The sequence below is a fragment of the Rhinolophus hipposideros genome, assembly GCF_964194185.1.
Source record: "Rhinolophus hipposideros genome assembly, chromosome: 8".
In the NCBI taxonomy this organism is placed as follows: Eukaryota; Metazoa; Chordata; class Mammalia; order Chiroptera; family Rhinolophidae; genus Rhinolophus; species Rhinolophus hipposideros.
In genome coordinates this window covers 61,996,193-62,013,650 of record NC_138054.1, presented here as the reverse complement: position 1 = coordinate 62,013,650, position 17,458 = coordinate 61,996,193, and the positions used below count along the sequence as shown (strand labels likewise).

Below are 17,458 nucleotides of genomic sequence, written 5' to 3'. Positions count from 1 at the left end.
TGCGAAAACTCAAGGCATATGCTTCTTACTCTTCCAACAACCACAATAATGGCACTGGTGTAGCCTTTACAGATATGAAGCACTTCTGGTCAGTTGTCTCAGTCAACTACTACGACAGCCCACAAAGAAAGTTATCCTTGTCTCCATTTCCTAGATGAGGCAGATAAGACTGAGGGGTAAGTGACATGCCCAAGGAAAGAGAAGCAGTAAGTACTGGGCCCAGTCCTGCAGCTCTGCATATGTCACACGACCTCCCTAGCCCTCAAAATCTGCTAGTACTCTCTTTCGGGAAACCACGCAGAAAAGGCTGGGATAGAAAATAGGACAAAAGAATTTTCTCTCCAGATCCTAAGGACTTTTCATTTCTCACATGTAGTTGAGAGAAACATGTAGAGCAGAGGCTTTCAACCCTTTCAGGTCCAATGTCCCATTCTATTACACATATTTTATAATGTCACTTTCTACACTGAAATTAAATTTATGGGTAGTATAACACACTTATACATATGATTGAAAAAATTAATTTTATGCTCTAACTATAAGGAAAAAGAAATCAAGGAAAAGAGTTGATGACAAAACGATATGGGGCGGCCAGATGGCTCAGTTGGTTAGAACGCAATCTCTGAATAACAGGGTTGCTGGTTCGATTCCCACATTGGTCGTTGAGCTGCGCCCTCCACAACTAAATTGAAGACAATGAGCTGTTGCTGAGCTTCCAGAAGGGTGGCCGGATGGCTCAGTTGGTTAGAGCGCGGTCTCTGAACAACAAGGTTGCTGGTTCAATTCCCACATGGGACAGTGGGCTGTGCCCCTGCAACTAAGATTGAAAACGGTGACTGGACTTGGAACTGAGCTGAGCCCTCCACAGCTAGATTGAAGGGCAACAACTTGGAGCTGGTGGGTCCTGGAGAAACACACTGTTCCCCAATATTCCCCAATTAAAAAACTGACAAAAAACAATATGTAGTTTGGTATGTCAATGCTTGGGCATAACAATAATGCAGTAGTCAAAAGCGAATGTAATAGTGAAAATACAGAGGGTACAACAGGTGTGTTCCTCTGATGCCTTAAATGTACAAGCAGTGTTGTCTGTTTCAGAAGTGGTGAGCAACTCTTGGTAAAGTTCAACATAGAACAAAGCTCATTCTTCTCTCAATGCATTCCTGTAAGATGCATTGAAACTTTGCAAAAACAAACAAACAGCAAACAAAAACTCCCCACAACAAAAACAAAGCAAAACGAAAAAATCTTTGTGTTTACATACAATGGTTCTAGGCTCAGATAATTACAAATGTTTTTTTCTCCCCTGATGAATGTCTGGCAAAATATGCAAAAATTGTGCCGGATTGGGGTATAATTCTTTGTGTGGGACTCTTTATATCCCTGACCCACGATCACAACCCCCTCCCAACAAATGTGTGAAAGCTAACTCCCTCTCTCACCCCAGATTTCCAAAACACCACGTGGGTGCTGATACTATCCCTGTTGAAAAACATGGATTCAGAGGTTTCCTCTTAGACTGGGTCACAGCAGTGAGAGCACCAAGTCCTAACCACTTCACCACCAGGGAGGTATTAGAGATTTTCTCTTAGAAACCATGCACACAAGATAGAAGACTAGACCTGTGTTGTACCCAGAGGTTTGCATTTCTTCTAGTTTTGCTTTTGATAAACAAAATGTAATACTAATCTTGGACAGTGCTTATTCTTCAGACATAAAGTTAATGAATTAGATGTTAGTCACATCATCCTTTATTTTAAAGTCTCTGTTCACATAGGAAATGCAAAGATGAGTAAGACCTGGTCTCTGCATACACAGGCTTTGTTTTTTTTTTTTTATTTTTAAGGATGATAAGACATACCCCCTTATATTTCTAATTACCATGTATGAATTTGAAAGTTGGACAGTAAAGAAGGCTGATAGGGAAAAAAAAGTGGATTTATTTGAAATATGGAGTTGGAGGAGAGCTCTGCAGATACCCTGGACCCCCAGAAAAATGAATCAATGTATTTTAGAGCAAATTAAATCTGAAGCATCACTGAAGGCAAAAATGACAAAACTGAAGGTGTCCTATTTTGGGCACATTGTGAGAAGGCAGGGTTCTTTGGAAAAAACAATAATGCTGGAAAAAACAGAAGGCAGCAGGGAAAGAGTAAAGTGTGAGGCTGGGGGACCAGGGCGACTTCTACGAGGAGGAAGAATTAAAACTAGGCCTCGGAGAACAGGAAGACAATTTTCAAAATAGGGAGAATGGGCGATTAGCTGTGGAGGGCACAGTGGAGGCTGATAGCTGGAGTAAGTATATTGGTGGGGGTGGGGTCTGTTTAGGAAACCTGAGTAGTTCTTTGTGGCTGGAGCATGGGTTTGGGGGAATTGAAGGGCACTCATGGCTGGGAGATTGGCTGGGCAAACTGCAGAGAACCAGGGCAATAGGATTAATGGGAAAGGAAGGAAAGAAGGGAGGGAGGGAGGAAGCAAATGTGTATTCCATATCAATTCTAATTCCTCAAGGAAGGCCCTCGGACCCTCTGGGAACATATTGTGTTGCTGCTGCTTGGTCCTACCTCCCCCACTGCAGGTTCTGGGAGAGCAGGGAGGACATAGTTCAGAGCACAGTAATTCTTTGTTGAATGAATGAATTTTTAAAAATAAATAGACACATGCCCAGTTCTGAGCATAGGGCCTGGCCCTGCAGGCTCAGGTTTGGGGAGGGGAAGGTTTGGGAAGCTGAGGTGAACTGGACTCTTTGGCCCAATACCCTGTATTCAGATGAGCCACAGCGCACTGAGGACAGAAGAGGCCCCTGCGAGTCTAGAAACCTGGGCTCTGCCTCTGCCCTGCATGTGCCAAGATGCCTTGGGCCAGTTTACCCTTGGGGGCACTCTATCTGTTCCATGAGGGGCTGAGCCCAAAGGCAAGTCAGGTCCACTCCAGCTCCCACATTCGTCTTTTCTCCTTCAGGTCACCTGTTTAGAGCTCTAGGTCACAGCCCAAGCAGCACTGCCCCCTGGTGGCAGCTGGCAGATGGCACCCTCCTGCTGAGGTGGTGGAGGTGGTGGAAGGAGGCTTCTGGGGTCTGTGTCTTTGAGTCTGGCTCAGGTAGGGCTCCAGGGGGAGTGAGGCAGGAGGACTTTGCAGTCAGTTTTCAAGGCATTCCCAGTCGTGCTGCCCATGCCCTCCCACTCTCAACCATCATAAGAGGAAAATCCCTGGGACCATGTGACTTCATTGCGTTGCTGGGACCAGGCATGGCATGAGGTGCAGGGAGGCGGGGCTCAGTAAATAAGCTCCCACTTCATCATTTTCAACACTATCTCATTAAAACCTTATTGCAACCTGTACCAGAAGTATTTTTATTTTTTTATTTTTATTTTTTTTATTTTTTTAAATTTAAAAAATTTATTTTTTTCTTTTTCTTTTTTTTTTCGTTGTTGTTATTATCCCCATTATAGAGATGAAGAAAATGAGGCTGAGAGAGGGAAGGGACTACTTGGGGACAAGACTAGGGCCAGCTCCCAGGCCCCCTGACCACCAGCCTATGACCTTGGTTGGGCCTGGAGACGCTTTGTGGGGGGTGGGGTGAAGGGTGAAGGGCTGCTGTGAATTTCAGGAGCCAGGCAGGACTTGGAAACAATTTGTGTTTTCAAGTTTCATTGGAAGGAGGAGACTGCTTGTTCCCAGAAGCTGTCCGTAGAGGCTCATGTCTTGGTCCCTAGTCCCAGGCCCCAGCCTGCTCTGTGAACCCACACTGGGGCCTTCTGGCTGTCTACAGACCCAATTCCACTTGGTCCTGTCCCTCCATCTTGACCCTTCTCATCTATGCTTTACTTTCTCTCCACCCAAGTGTCTTCCAACTAGTCTTTTTAGTCTCCTTTTTATCTCTCTCCAGTACTATCTACCATGTTTCCTCGAAAATAAGACCTAGATGGCCAATCAGCTCTAATGCATCTTTTGGAGCAAAAATTGATGAGACCTGGTATTATATATTATATTATTATATTATATTAAGACTAGTTTTACATTATAGTAAAATAAGACTGGGTCTCATATTAATTTTTGTTCCAAAAGACGCATTAGAGCTGATTGTCCGGCTAGGTCTTATTTTCGGGGAAACACGGTATCTTTCCCTCCTTTGTCTTTGTCTCTCTTTGATCCCTCTCCCCTTCTCTGGATCTCCACTCCATTTTTCTATGTGTTTTCTTTCTCTTCCACCTATCTCCTCCTGCATTCCTCTCCTCAGACCATGTGTTAAGGTCCTGCTCAGCCCTTCCCACCCTTCCAGAGTCTCAGGGAAAAGGAGGTGGTGAGAATTAGGAAGCCACCTTCTGGGGAGCCAGGGAGTTTCCAATCCTTGCCTAGGGGCTTGTGTCTTCAAGTTGGAAATTTTATCATTCCCTTTTTGTGACTGATGAGGGAGGAAAAAATGGAAAATACTAAAAAAGAAAACACAGGAACTGTTTTGCAAGCCCAGAACTGACATAAAACAGGGTTTTATGAATATTTTCTGAAAATAATTTCTTTTTATGATGCTGTAACAGTGGCCAGCCTAGTCTGGCTGACTTGTTGGCTGGGGTGTGCAGCAACCGGAGGCCCCCCACCCTTGCCCCACCCAGCCTGGCCCAGCCTGAATCCGGCCGCTCCCTCAGCTAGGCCAGGGTGTTTTCTCGGCTGTGGCAGCCCTAGAAGGTAGTGAGGAGGGGGGAGGGCTTCCTGCAGACTCAGTGAGCTCTGGAGCTCCTGCTTCCTTTAGCTCGTGGAAGCCCAAGGCTGGCAGGTCCAAGCTTGTTAGCTCTGTCCACTGGCAACTCAGTGGTGGCCAGGGCATTCCTGCTCCAACATCCCTGATAAAGATCATCCTGGACACCCAGCTCTGTGGCTGGGGTCCAAGCCCTCCGAGAGTTCGTGATCCCCAGGACTTACACTGCTGTGATCTTCTTGGCATCCAACTCCCTGTTATTGTTCTGCTTCACCCCATGTCAATTTGCCCATGTAAATCAGCCTCTTCCATGGTTGTCCCCTGTCCCAAATCTTCACAAGCAGTAGAGATTTACTGGCAATTGGCAGAGCAAATGGAGTTAGGCCTCTCATGGCCGCCAGCAAAATGACTACTATCTGTATGTTTTCTCCCCATGAAGCAGGCGTTGTTCCCACCTCCCTCAGTTTCACTCTATCTTCCTAGATCCTCTTCTTTTGTTCTCTTCTTTCTTTCTCTTGCCCTCTTTTTCAGGAGCAAAATGACAAAATTCCTCCCCTTAGTCATAAAGTGTATCTGCCTTCCATGTCCTCTGTCGTGGGAGAAGGTAGGTTTTCTTCCCACCCAAGCCCCCATGGAGGCTGTCTTCTACACAAAGACGCTGCTCTTTTTCAAAGGAATATTAGTGAATACAATTTGCTCCACCTCTTTTCATGCAAATAAGGAGGCTGAGGTTCAGAAAGGGGCAGAGCATGCCCCAGGTCACATAGTAGGTCACTATGGAGCTGGGCCTGGAGCTCAGGATCTGTTGTCCTCATCACAGGGCGCCATCTGCTGCCAGACACTGATGGTGCCTCCAAAGGGTTGAACTGTAGAGCCCTAAATGTTCAGGGGTGAGTGGGAGGCGCCTCAGAGCACATAGAAAGATGGAGAGGGACTGAGGGCAGAGCCATGAGAGATCAACTGAGAGCAAGAGCGAGAGTGAGAGCGAGAGCGAGGGAGAAGGAGATGGAGATGGCCAGCCAGCCAGCCTCTGCCCAGGGGAGGGTATCCTTTCTCCATCGAGAGTTCCCCGTCACACTCCTCTCATGTTGGAGAACTCCGTGTCTCCTCAGCAGCATGTCCTGGTACCGGGAAGCTCTTCTCCACCTGCCTGTAGATTCCTCCATGGGCCTCGCTCTGAGCCCTGGAACTACACAGAGAAGCTTCCTGTTGGAGGTGGCCCCACAGAGATTTGGAGCTGAGATGGGTCCCCCTGAATCTAATGGTCTAATAATGTCAGATGGGGCATCTGGATTCTCCTGAGAATAGCACTTCAGCAGGAACCACCTCAGAACTCGGGGTAGGAGGGGTGGGCTGGGGCTCCCAGGTTAGAAGGTGCAGACACTCGAGTATACTAGGCACAGAGTTGCAAAGACTTGTGTTTCCCCTTTTGCCACCTGCTGCCCTATGGACAGCAGTGTGTCAAGGGCTCTGAGGAGTCCCTGGTCCCCTCAGCCACCCATTCCATCGTGTCTGAGACCCCATTCCTAGGCCACAACTTCTCCAGAGGGAACTTGAACTGAGGACTATGTACTCCAAAGAAGGACGAGGCCTCACACTCCCACTGAGTTTCCAGGAGGGTGGATGACAGGAGCCTCCTTTCCTGAGAGCAGCTGGGTGTGTGAGGGATAGAGGACCCGGGGTCATGGGCCACAGCAGGCGCACTCTCACCGCGGATGTCAGCCTGAAGCCCGTTCTGGCCGGGCGTCCCAGCGGCTCCATCTAGTCAGTGGGTGGGACAAAGGTTTGGGCAGGCCCAGGACACAGGAAAGGCTCACTGCATTGGGCCCCAGGTGGGTCCTGACCTCACCTACCCGGCCTGTGAAACGGGGATGTGGACGCCTCCCTGGCCACCTCACAGGCCACAGCCCACACATAACATCACAGCATAGCTGAGTTACAGTTAAGAAAATGTCGGAAGCCATAGAAATCCCCAGACCTTGCCTAGGCAGAACTTCCTGGTCACAAACCCAGAGCCCGCGCGCGCCAAACCCAGAGCCCGCGCGCGCCAAACCCAGAGCCTGCCCATTTCCTTGTACCTCATATGGCATCGCCCTGTCCTAGCCTATCAGCCCGCGACAAGTACCTCGCCACCCTATGACATAGCATATCCCACCCCCATCTGACATAGCTATATATATAACCCGCCATCGTAATAAAATTTTGAGGCTTGATCAGATCCCTGTCTTGCCTCCATTCTTCGCGTCTCCTGTCTCCCCTTTTTTTTCATCCTCAACAGGTTTCTTCCCCTCGTCCCACGTTGCATTGTCCTGCCGGTCGGGACATTTTGGCGCCCAACGTGGGGCCCGAGGTACGAAGATTCTATGAGGACACCTACTCTGGAAACCGCCGCGGCCCCCCCCCTCCCTGAGCCTCCACGGGCTGGCTTCTTTCGAGCCCACGCAGTTTTCACTCGTGGGACAAGACTCGAGGGCCTCCCCGGCGCGAGTGTGGCTTGTTTCGAGCCCGTAAGGGACAAGACTCGACAGCCCCCTCGGCAGTAAAAAGGCTCGTTTGGAGTTCACGAGGTATTCACCCGCAAGAAAAGACTCCAAGTTTGCCCGACGTTGGAGTAGCCGCCCAGCGAAGGATGAGAGATTGGTGAGTAGGTGATTGACATGGGACAGGAGTTGAGTTCACATGAACTCTTCCTTAAGGGTATTAAGGAATCTCTCAAGATGCGGAGAGTTAAGGCTAGAAAAAAAGATTTACGTGAGTTTTTCAGTTTTGTCTCTGATATCTGCCCCTGGTTCCCCCAAGAAGGAACGATTGATCAAAAATATTGGAAGAGAGTTGGAGACTGTTTTAATGATTACTATCGGGTTTTTGGACCCAACAAGGTCCCTGTATCGGCATTCTCATATTGGAATCTGATTAATGATATCCTAAAAATACATTCCTCAGACCCAGATGTTAGAGAGATCTTACAGACAGGGGAAACAGTCCTAAAAGAGAGTTCCCGCCCTCCTTCTGTCTGCCAATCTGTTTCAATAGACATGCCAGAGGAACCTAAAAAACAAACTGATAATCAGGAAGCCTCTGCCTTAGAGAATCACCCATTAAAAGACCCCCCTAAAATCTACCCTTCCCTTTTGGCCTTTAATAACAAATATAGTCAGGCGGGCTGCAGTGGTACAATTGGAAATAAAGTCTGTTGGCCAACTAAAATGCCTGTCCACATTTCAGATGGCGGAGGGCCAAATGACATATTAAAAGAGACTCTTGTCACTGAGCACATTCAAAAAATACTCCACCACCTATTCCCCCCTTTAACTTACCACCCCTTGGCTCTCCCAAAATCCCGGGATATGGATTTAGACACACAAACCAACAACATTCTCGAATCCACCTTCTGGGCCTTAAATCATTCCAACCCTTCTCTTGCCCAGGACTGCTGGCTTTGCATGACTATGGGAACTCCCATACCTACTGCAATCCCCTCCAATATCACAGTAAACACACAAATCTCTAACTGTTCCCGTCTCTCCCTTCCTCTTAGAGTTCAACCTGTAGGATTTAATACCTCCCCCTGCTATCAGGGACGATTTCAAAACAACACTTTTGATGTAGATCTAGGGTTTGTCACTTTTACTAACTGTTCTGACATCATTCAAGTTAACGGAACCTTGTGTTCTAGCCCTGGACAAGTTTTCATATGTGGGAACAGCCTCGCTTACACCACGTTACCCACCAACTGGACTGGACTTTGTGTCTCAGCTAGTCTCCTCCCTGATATCTCTATTATCCCAGGAGACACACCTGTCCCTCTCCCCAGCCTAGAATTTGCCACCGGGCGCCACAAGCGTGCTATTACAGCCATTCCCTTACTCGTAGGGCTAGGAATTACTGCTGGAATAGCCTCGGGTACCGCGGGAGTAGGTGTTGCAGTCCAGTCCTACAATAAACTATCACGCCAGCTGATAGATGATGTCCAAACACTTTCTGGGACCATCAATGATCTCCAAGATCAGATTGACTCTTTAGCTGAAGTAGTCTTACAAAACCGTCGAGGCCTAGATCTTCTCACTGCAGAACAGGGAGGTATCTGCTTAGCTTTACAGGAACGCTGCTGCTTCTATGCTAACAAGTCTGGGATCGTCCGAGACAAGATCAAAAAACTACAAGAGGACCTAGTAAAAAGACGCAAAGAACTCTTCGAAAACCCACTCTGGACGGGTCTCAACGGACTTCTCCCCTACCTGCTCCCCACCCTTGGCCCCCTCCTATGCATCCTTCTCTTAATAGCCTTCGGGCCATGGGCTTTTAGGCGCATTACTGACCTCATTAAAAACCAAATCGATGCTGTTTTGGCCAAACCAATCCAAATCCATTATCAGCGGCTAGCAACAGGGGACGGCCTCGAAGAAGGCTATCTTGGCTTCCTCCCCACGGGGACGACATAATACTAAGGGTATGTCTACTCCCCCCACGAGTTGGGGAGGGGTATGGGCACCGAGGTGAGTGCAAAGCAAAGCATTTGCAAGGAAAGGGCTCGACTCACAACGGTCGGCTCCCTTTAACTTTCCTGAGAACATACCTGGTTTGCATAGAGGTTGGTATCAAAAAATCTCTACCTCTCCTCCACAAAAGATACCCAAAACCATCCAATAACGAGCTCTGCTCGTTGGAGGAACCAGGCCTCTGTTCCCTCACTCGGTCAAGGCCCACCTCCTTAAAACAAACAAAAAGGGAGGAGATGTCGGAAGCCATAGAAATCCCCAGACCTTGCCTAGGCAGAACTTCCTGGTCACAAACCCAGAGCCCGCGCGCGCCAAACCCAGAGCCCGCGCGCGCCAAACCCAGAGCCTGCCCATTTCCTTGTACCTCATATGGCATCGCCCTGTCCTAGCCTATCAGCCCGCGACAAGTACCTCGCCACCCTATGACATAGCATATCCCACCCCCATCTGACATAGCTATATATATAACCCGCCATCGTAATAAAATTTTGAGGCTTGATCAGATCCCTGTCTTGCCTCCATTCTTCGCGTCTCCTGTCTCCCCTTTTTTTTCATCCTCAACAGGTTTCTTCCCCTCGTCCCACGTTGCATTGTCCTGCCGGTCGGGACAAGAAAACACTTGTAGGTCTGGAGCTTGATCAGTTAGATTCCACCCTTGGCTTCAGCCTTTACAACTCACTGAACCTCCCTGTCTCTCAGGTCATGTGTAAAACAGAGGTAGAAAGAGCTGGTGTGAGAAGGAAAGAAGACTCATGCATGCTCAGAACATTGTCTGGTACATAATACATGCTCAATAAATGTCAGCTTCCAGATGCATCATTACCTTTGTCTGAAGGGTAGGCTCACCACCTGCAGGCCCCATTACTCTTAGTAGGAGCCAGCTAGCACTCACGAACCACAGCCAGTGACTTGTCTCTGGAGAAGGCTCTGGGCTTTCAGAACACAGAGGTCTTTCCCACTCCAAACTTCTCAGTGACCTGCCCCGTCTCTCCCCAAGAGCTATGAAGGGTAACCATCACTGGGCTTCTCAGAGATGCTGGTGGCCCCCTCACTAGTATTTTAAAAGAAGGGGAGATACGTGGTCACTTTTGTGGTTTATAGAGCTCATTTAGACTGCAGAGAGGAGAGGGGACACAGCTGTACTTGGCAGCGGTTCAGAGGAAGGTGAAGAGGTCTGGGCTGGGCTGGAGCTGTGGGCATGCAGACAGGTGGAAGGATGAATAAGGAAAAAGCAGTAGGTCTTGGGGAGTGAGGGAGAAAAAGAAAGGGAGGGTGAAACCCCAGGTTTTAGGTTTGTTGCTCAAGTGAGCAACTCCTACCTAGAGCTGTGGGCAGCTCATTCTGGCTGGAGAGGGCTATCTGGACCCCACTCAGCATGAGGCCTCTCAAGCCTTGCCCAAACCACCTTCCCAGAACCTGCCCGAGTTTTTGCATGGAAAATGGGCCTGCCCCAGTTTCTCTCCATCACTGCCTCAGGTCTTGGCTGTCCCAACAAAGGCAATTTTCCCAAATGTTCTCTGGCAGGATGAGGGGAGCCGTCAGCACACAGAGACGCCATCCTATTGAATTCATAATGTCTTTTATTAATATATTATGCTACAAAAATATTTTTGGCAAAATAACATTAATAGCATCTTTCTTTGTCTTCTATTATATTCTTATAGAACTCTTCATGATAATTCACAGAGGTGAGGGAAGAGGTGATTGAAAGAACAGCATTACGAATACCTTTCAAATACATTAAGTTCTGACGTTTGTGTCACACAGTGAGTGTCAGGTCAGGACCTTCTGCAATCTCTCTGAGGCCCAGGAGTGGGGCAGAGGCTCTGGCTTCCCCTATTCTGGGCTAGAATCTCCCTTGGCCAAGAGTCAGCCCCTGCTGCTCCAGCCACTATGGACCCACGGTGTCTGAGAGCCTCACTGGAAACTTCTTAGTCTCAGGTCCCATTCAAAACCCACTTCCCCCTAATGGGACTTGGGATGGAGGGGCACTTCAAGGTGTGCAACTCCGTCGCTTTTCCTGCCTACCACATGCTTCCCTTCCCACAGCAGCCCGTGGGTCCCGGGGAGGAAAGCTGGACACTGAGCCTGGGGAGTGGTGGGGTCTCATCTTCATGGAGCCCCACGATTGCACTCGATATTCACCCATTCCCCCCAGAACAGCCCAAGCAGGAAACAAGGTCTCCATTTGACAGATGAGGAAATGGAGGCTCAGGGACTTGCCCAAGGTCACCTAGCAAAGTGAAGGAATCGCCAGAGTATTTCTGGAGAGGAAGAGCCACAGTCAGTGGAAGGATGGGGAGGGGGGTGGTGAGGGTGTGCTGATGCTTCCAGGAAAGGACCAGGGAGGGCTCAACCCATTCTCATGACTCCTCACTTCCTTCCCCCAGGTCGAGAGACAAGGAGCTCCGAGCTGGGACCAGGGGCCTGGGTGCTAGTCCAGCCCTCCCCCAAGGCCCAGAAGTCTCCCTGCCCCGGGGCAGCCGGCAAACCTGCCAATTCATGTCTGGCCCAGCTGGGCTGCTGAAGAATAGGGAGGTGTAAGCCTGGACTGATTCCTGAACCTTATTGGTTTAGACAGCCAGCCTGGGTGATATTTTTGGCTGCTTTGATGAATTTTTGGAGAAATAACACTGTTCAAAGAACCTGAGCATTACAGAGCCAAGAGGGACTCTCAGTGTCATGTACCCCAGTCCCTTGCCAAGACAGCAACTCTCTACCATATCTCCGGCCAGTGGGCTTACTGCCCCTACCCACACACCTCTCTTGACAGGAAACTTACCACCTGAAGGGGCACCTGTCCTTCCTTGGACAACTCTGGCTTTGTAGAGACTACGCCACTAGCAGAACTAATGCCTGACTCTTTCCTTTCCTTCCTTCATTCCTTTCTTTCTCCTTCTCTCTCTACACATCTCCTGAGTGCCATCTTTGTGTCAGATGAGGATGCAAAGATGAATTCACTGACCCTTGCCATCGAGGAGCTCACAGTCCAATAGAGGAGCAGACACACAATCAGACAGTCTCAACATTGATCAGTGGGTGTTGTGATAGATGATAAGAAAGCACAAAGTAATCTTAGAGGGCTTCTTGGAGGAGGTACCATCTGAGTTGATCCTCAAAGGATGAGCAGTTAAGAATAAAAGAAGGGACTTTCTAGGCCTAGGAAATGGCATGTATGAAACATCCTGCCTATCCCAGAAATGACAAATATGATTCAGTCTGGCCAGGCACAGAGTGGGAAAGATGAGAGATGTGGCTGGCAAAGTCAGCAGGGCCAGATCATGGAGAGTCTCGAATTCCAGGCCGAAGACTTTGGATCTTATCCCATGGTCATTGAAACATTATCACCAGCTCTAATTCTGTTCTCTGCCACACAGGATGCCATCAAAGCTGCAATTCCCAGGTAGAACTCCTCTTGTCCTTCATGGTGTTTTTCATCAGCTTTCTTTTTGGTGGAGGACCTTTCCTCGGGATCTGCTGTGACAATGGTACCAGGGCTGGAGACTGGGCAGGTGGGATCAGGGTCTTCAGCCTGTAGGTTTGCCCAAGTCTGGCTGAGGCCAGGAAGTGTGATAGATGATAGAGCATTCAGGGGGAGGAAAATTTTCTAATAGCCTTTCAATGCAAAGGCAAACTTGCCTGTCAGCCATTGTTTGCTTCCTAGATTCCAGATTTTTGAGTCTCAGAGCTGGGGGGATCCTCAGTGGACCTCTGCAGCTTCTTGCAATCTGACTCACACATCGTCACTGTCCCTGCCTTCACCGGGCTGCTGGTGTGTCAGAGCAGCCTGGAGGAAGACTAAAAGTCATAGCTATGCTGACCAGCCCCAGAGAGCTCCTTGGTCATTCAGTCAGGTCTCCTGAGACACGGGACCGGGGGCCATCCCTCATATGCTGCCTACCCTCATTCAGGTCACTTAATCGGCTGGGTGTTAGTCCATTCATCTTCTCTGCCTGCTTCAAGGTCAAATGTGAAAGACCGAAGAAATGTACGTGAAACTCTCAGCACAAGGGCATCAGAATGTGCTAGACAAAATGTCAGTGGTGGTGGATAGATCATTTCCAAGCGTGTGAGTGGCTGCTCTCCAGCCTCGGAGGAGAGAATTCATGTGCCCCAGCCATGCCGATTTCCGTATATGTGCCTTGGGTCCTCTGGGACATAAATCAGCAAGTTCAGTTCATTTCAAACCCTGGACAGTGGGTGGTCCTCAGGGATCAGTGAATTTAGGCTGCAGATGTCTGACCCCCATTGGCGCTGTCTGTCCCATCAGCACATGTCCACCTAACCAGTTGGCCCATCCATCTTTCTTTAAACACTTGAGTGCTTGGTGAGAGAGAGTTTGGAATCCTCCAATATGACCAGAGGAGGGAAGTGGGTAAGACTAGGGCTGAATCTGCCTGGTTGGGGCCTGGAGAGGACAACCTCTACGTTGCTTCTAGGAATATAGGACTTCGCTGCTTGCCCATCTCGATGATGGCTTCCTCTTGGTTAGGAAAGGTGGCTCAACTTGGGCCCAGCATGGAGCCTGGCCCTGCGTGTGCTCAATAATTGCACACAGCGTTAATTTACCTCTTTGGCTCTGTGCCTGGCACAGATCTGGGCACGCAGTCAGGTGCCTGGGCTGTTTACCCAAATGCTTCATCTTTAATTAACCTCAAGTTCCATCTCAATACATCGCATGCCACACTCTGCCCCGAACAGAGGGAAATCTGGTCTGTGTGTTTCTAATTCCTTTACACTTATCTCATCCAAATTGCTCTGCAAGATGTGTTTGATGTCCCCCAGGCCTTCTGAGCCTGCTTTATAAGTCAGCTAAGCCCCTTCCCGCTCAGAAATAGGAAGTCACATTTCTGCCAAGGATAAAATGACTCCAGCCCTGGCTGAGGTCAAGTTCAGTTTACAGCATGGTGCCCACAGGCTGGCTGGACCCTCAGGGCTCCTGCCGGGTCTCAAGCTCAAACACATCCATCCGGGGCTGAGTTGAAAAGACTCCAGCTGCCTGCCAAGATGCCGGTGGGACCTCTGGCCATCCAATGAGCTATCCTGAATTCTATGATCTCAGAAGAGAGCTAGCTGCCTAGCAGGGTACGATGGCACTAGAGTTAATCAGTCACTACCAGGCCTGCCAGGGGAACCCATGGTACAGTGACGCTGGAAAAAACTGGTCTGGGAGTCAGCAGACACCCAGCTGTACAGCACTGGGGAAATGCCTCCCCTCTTTGGGCCTCATGGGTCTAATAACTCTTATGGTTATTATTTTCTGTCAAATGAGGGGTTCTTTTTGCTCTCAGGTTCCAGGACTCTGTTATTGATGAGCCACCAGCCCAGTGAGAGTTCACGGCTGAAAGGCAGTCAAATTGGGTCCTCTGGTCCTCTGCCTTCTCAGTCACCACCTTGGGGGCAGAGGAACTAGGTTAGTCTCTCTGAGCCTACCTGCCCCCATATGGCTGTCTGCCTCCCCAGGTCCCCCACAGTTATCCCTCACTTCCTAGTCTCTGATTTGGCAGGAGAGCCTCTTATTAGCTCCAAGATAAGGCAAGCTGGGGCATGGAACACACAGCACTCACAAAGAGCTCTTTGGCCAGAGTGACCAACTTAAGTAACTGTGGCCAAACAGTCTCTTTGGCTGTAGTAAGAAGCTTGTGCTGGCCCACTTAGGTGAGACCCGCCTCCCTTGGAGCTTCCCTGTGCAGAGAGAACGTGGCAGAATATGGTCCAGGAGACAAGCATTGGTACTGAATCACATTGATCTGGGGCCACGTCCTGGCTGGGTGACCTTGAACAAGTCCCTTTACCTCTTTAGGGGTCTCAGTTTCCTCATCTGTGAAATGAGGAGAATTGCATCTCACAGAACTGGTGTGAGGATCAGTGATAAAGTGAGTGTGCAAAGTGCCTGCCACACCACAGGCTTAGGACAAATGGTGGCTCTCATTATGATTCTTAGTAATACGTGACTCCCAGAGCCCCTGTGCCTAACATTGACCTGTACTCACTCCTGTCTTTCGGCCCAGCGCATTCCATTTGGCATTGACTTCAGTAGCCTCTCCTATACCTAAAGCTGGATTATGCTATCAGAACAGAGAGAAGTCTGGATTCAAATCCTGGATCTCCCACTTGCTTTGTGATCATGGACAACCACCTTCCTCTCTTTGGATCTCAGTTTAACCATCGGTCACATGGGGCTGGGGGACCACCTCCCTCAGCACCAACATCCCACCCCAGTGCTTTGGTTGAAACACTTACCAAGAGCTCTGGAGGTCCATTCACAGACACCCAGGGTTTTCAAAATAGCAGCATTCTCTTTCCGGAAGTATCTTCCCTGCCCTAGGACGCATCCAGGGGGGGAAGGGCCGTCAGCGTTCACATCTCTGGCTCTCAAATCTAGCTTCACAAAAGCCTGTCTTCCTGCCCCTCCCTCTGAGGTCCCCACAGTGGGAAGGGCCAAACCCAGACACCGGAGGCTTCCGTTGATCCAGGAGCAAGCCAGTTCAAAGCCACGGTTCGCATGAGGTCGCGGATGTCCTGACAGCCTGGGTTGGCATTGGGGCTAATTAAGGGGTTATTCACATAGGCCACATAAAAATAGTTTTATCGGTAGAATAAATACATTTTTCTTTTTTAATATGGACACATATTTTACAAAAGAGCCCCATAGCACTATGGGAAATTAAGATCCTTCTACAAAAAAGAAGATGTAACTCGGGTACAATAAAGCTCTAGTGTTCTAACGGATCCCGTCTGGACTGCCCGTGAGGGGTCAGGCACCCCTGGAGGTGGTGGCAGGGGCAGTGAGGTGTGGCCGCAGACCCTCCTATAGTTTCTCTGGCTTCTCCGCACGGGGCAGTCAAGGTCATGAGGGCCCAAGGGTGTGCAGAAGAAAGGGGGCTGCAATGCTGGCAGCGATGGCGGGTAGGAGGCCCAGGGCAGGCTGTGAGCAGGCAGGCACTGAACTGCTGGCTGGCCCCGGCTCTTCCTGCTGCTGGAGCTGGTCGGAGAGCTGGAAGGGGGGCCTGGCAGTCCCGGAGCTATGCGTGGGCTGGAGGGGCAGCGGGGGCGGCGAGGCAGTGGTACTGGAAGGAGAAAACACATGAAACTGAGTGACCGCTCAGTAGCCCCATCCTGGCTGTGGCCTTAGGGTTCAGATCTGACTTTATTAGATTTATTTTTTTTTCTCATAAAATGGAGAAGAAAACAAGGGGCTCAGACAGGGAAAGTGAGCAGCCCAGAGCTCCACATCCAGCTGGCTGAGCTCCTGAGGACACACTTACCCTGCTATGCCAAGCTCAGGGGTGGGCGAGGCACTGGAGGCCATAGGCCTCAAGCGGGACCACTTAAGAGAACTGGGTCCTAAATAATTAAAGAGGGTTCAATCTGGGGTCACAGTGGGGCCAGCAGCCTCCACACCCACGTACACAGGTGTCCTGGCCCTTCTGCTGCCCTCATCTCCTCTGTCTCAAATAAACAGAAAACAAAACACAAACAAGCCCTTCCCGTCTCATTGTCCCAGCTACCATTTGTTGAGAGTATCTTTCATTCTCAAAGCAAATCTTCACAGTGGCAGTCATTACACCCTTTCACCAGATGATAAAACTGAGGCTCAGAGAGGTTACATGGTGACCAGGTCACAGAGGAAGTGGAGGTAGCACCTCCACGGGGCAGGAGTCCTGGGGTTGGTCTCCTTTTGCATAACCACAGGGAATTTTAGTGAAAGGTGCAGGTCTTCGCGCACTTATAAAAACAGAATCCAGTTTTGGAGGTAATGGGTAAGGATCTTGGCTCAAGAAAGCATATATGAAAGAAAGGGAGGGAGAGAGACAGAGAGAAAGAGTGAGACAGAGGGAAAGAAAAAGAAATTAAGTGCAGAAGGAATTGGCAGGCTGAGGCTAGTACTTCGTGGCTTGGGAAACGGAGCGTAGGACAGGGGCCAGGCAGGGTGCAGGATCAGGTCACCAGCTCAAGTCCTGGAAAGAAAGGTAGGAAATGATGAACAAAGAGAGGGACAGGGACTAAGGAAGGGAGGGGACAGTGATAGACACCACAAGGGTTAAGGAGGCCAAAGTGCTGGTTTAAAGAAAGGGGCTGGGCTTCAGAAGCTATGGGCCAGGTGCCCTGTGCAGCCCCAGGCGGTGGGAGGCAGATGGAGACACAGACAGAGGACCCAACAAGCCCCATCACACCAGAGGGGCGGGGGACACAGAGTGTCTCTGATTCAGTGCAGGGGCAGGAAGGCTTCCCAGAGGCGGTGACACCACAGTCAACTGCG

The 17,458-nt window shown here is 49.6% G+C and overlaps 1 protein-coding gene across 1 annotated transcript in view; it reads right to left on the bottom strand.

Moving 5' to 3' along the window:
- Window positions 1-10,765: 10,765 nt before the first annotated feature.
- Window positions 10,766-17,458, bottom strand: part of TRABD2B (TraB domain containing 2B) — a 217,195-nt gene continuing 210,502 nt past the window's right edge. Inside the window, exon 7 of the mRNA XM_081054907.1 lies at window positions 10,766-16,265. Within this exon, the coding sequence (XP_080911033.1) occupies window positions 16,046-16,265 (220 nt within the window). The 3' untranslated portion in view covers window positions 10,766-16,045. The remainder of the gene's footprint in view (window positions 16,266-17,458) is intronic.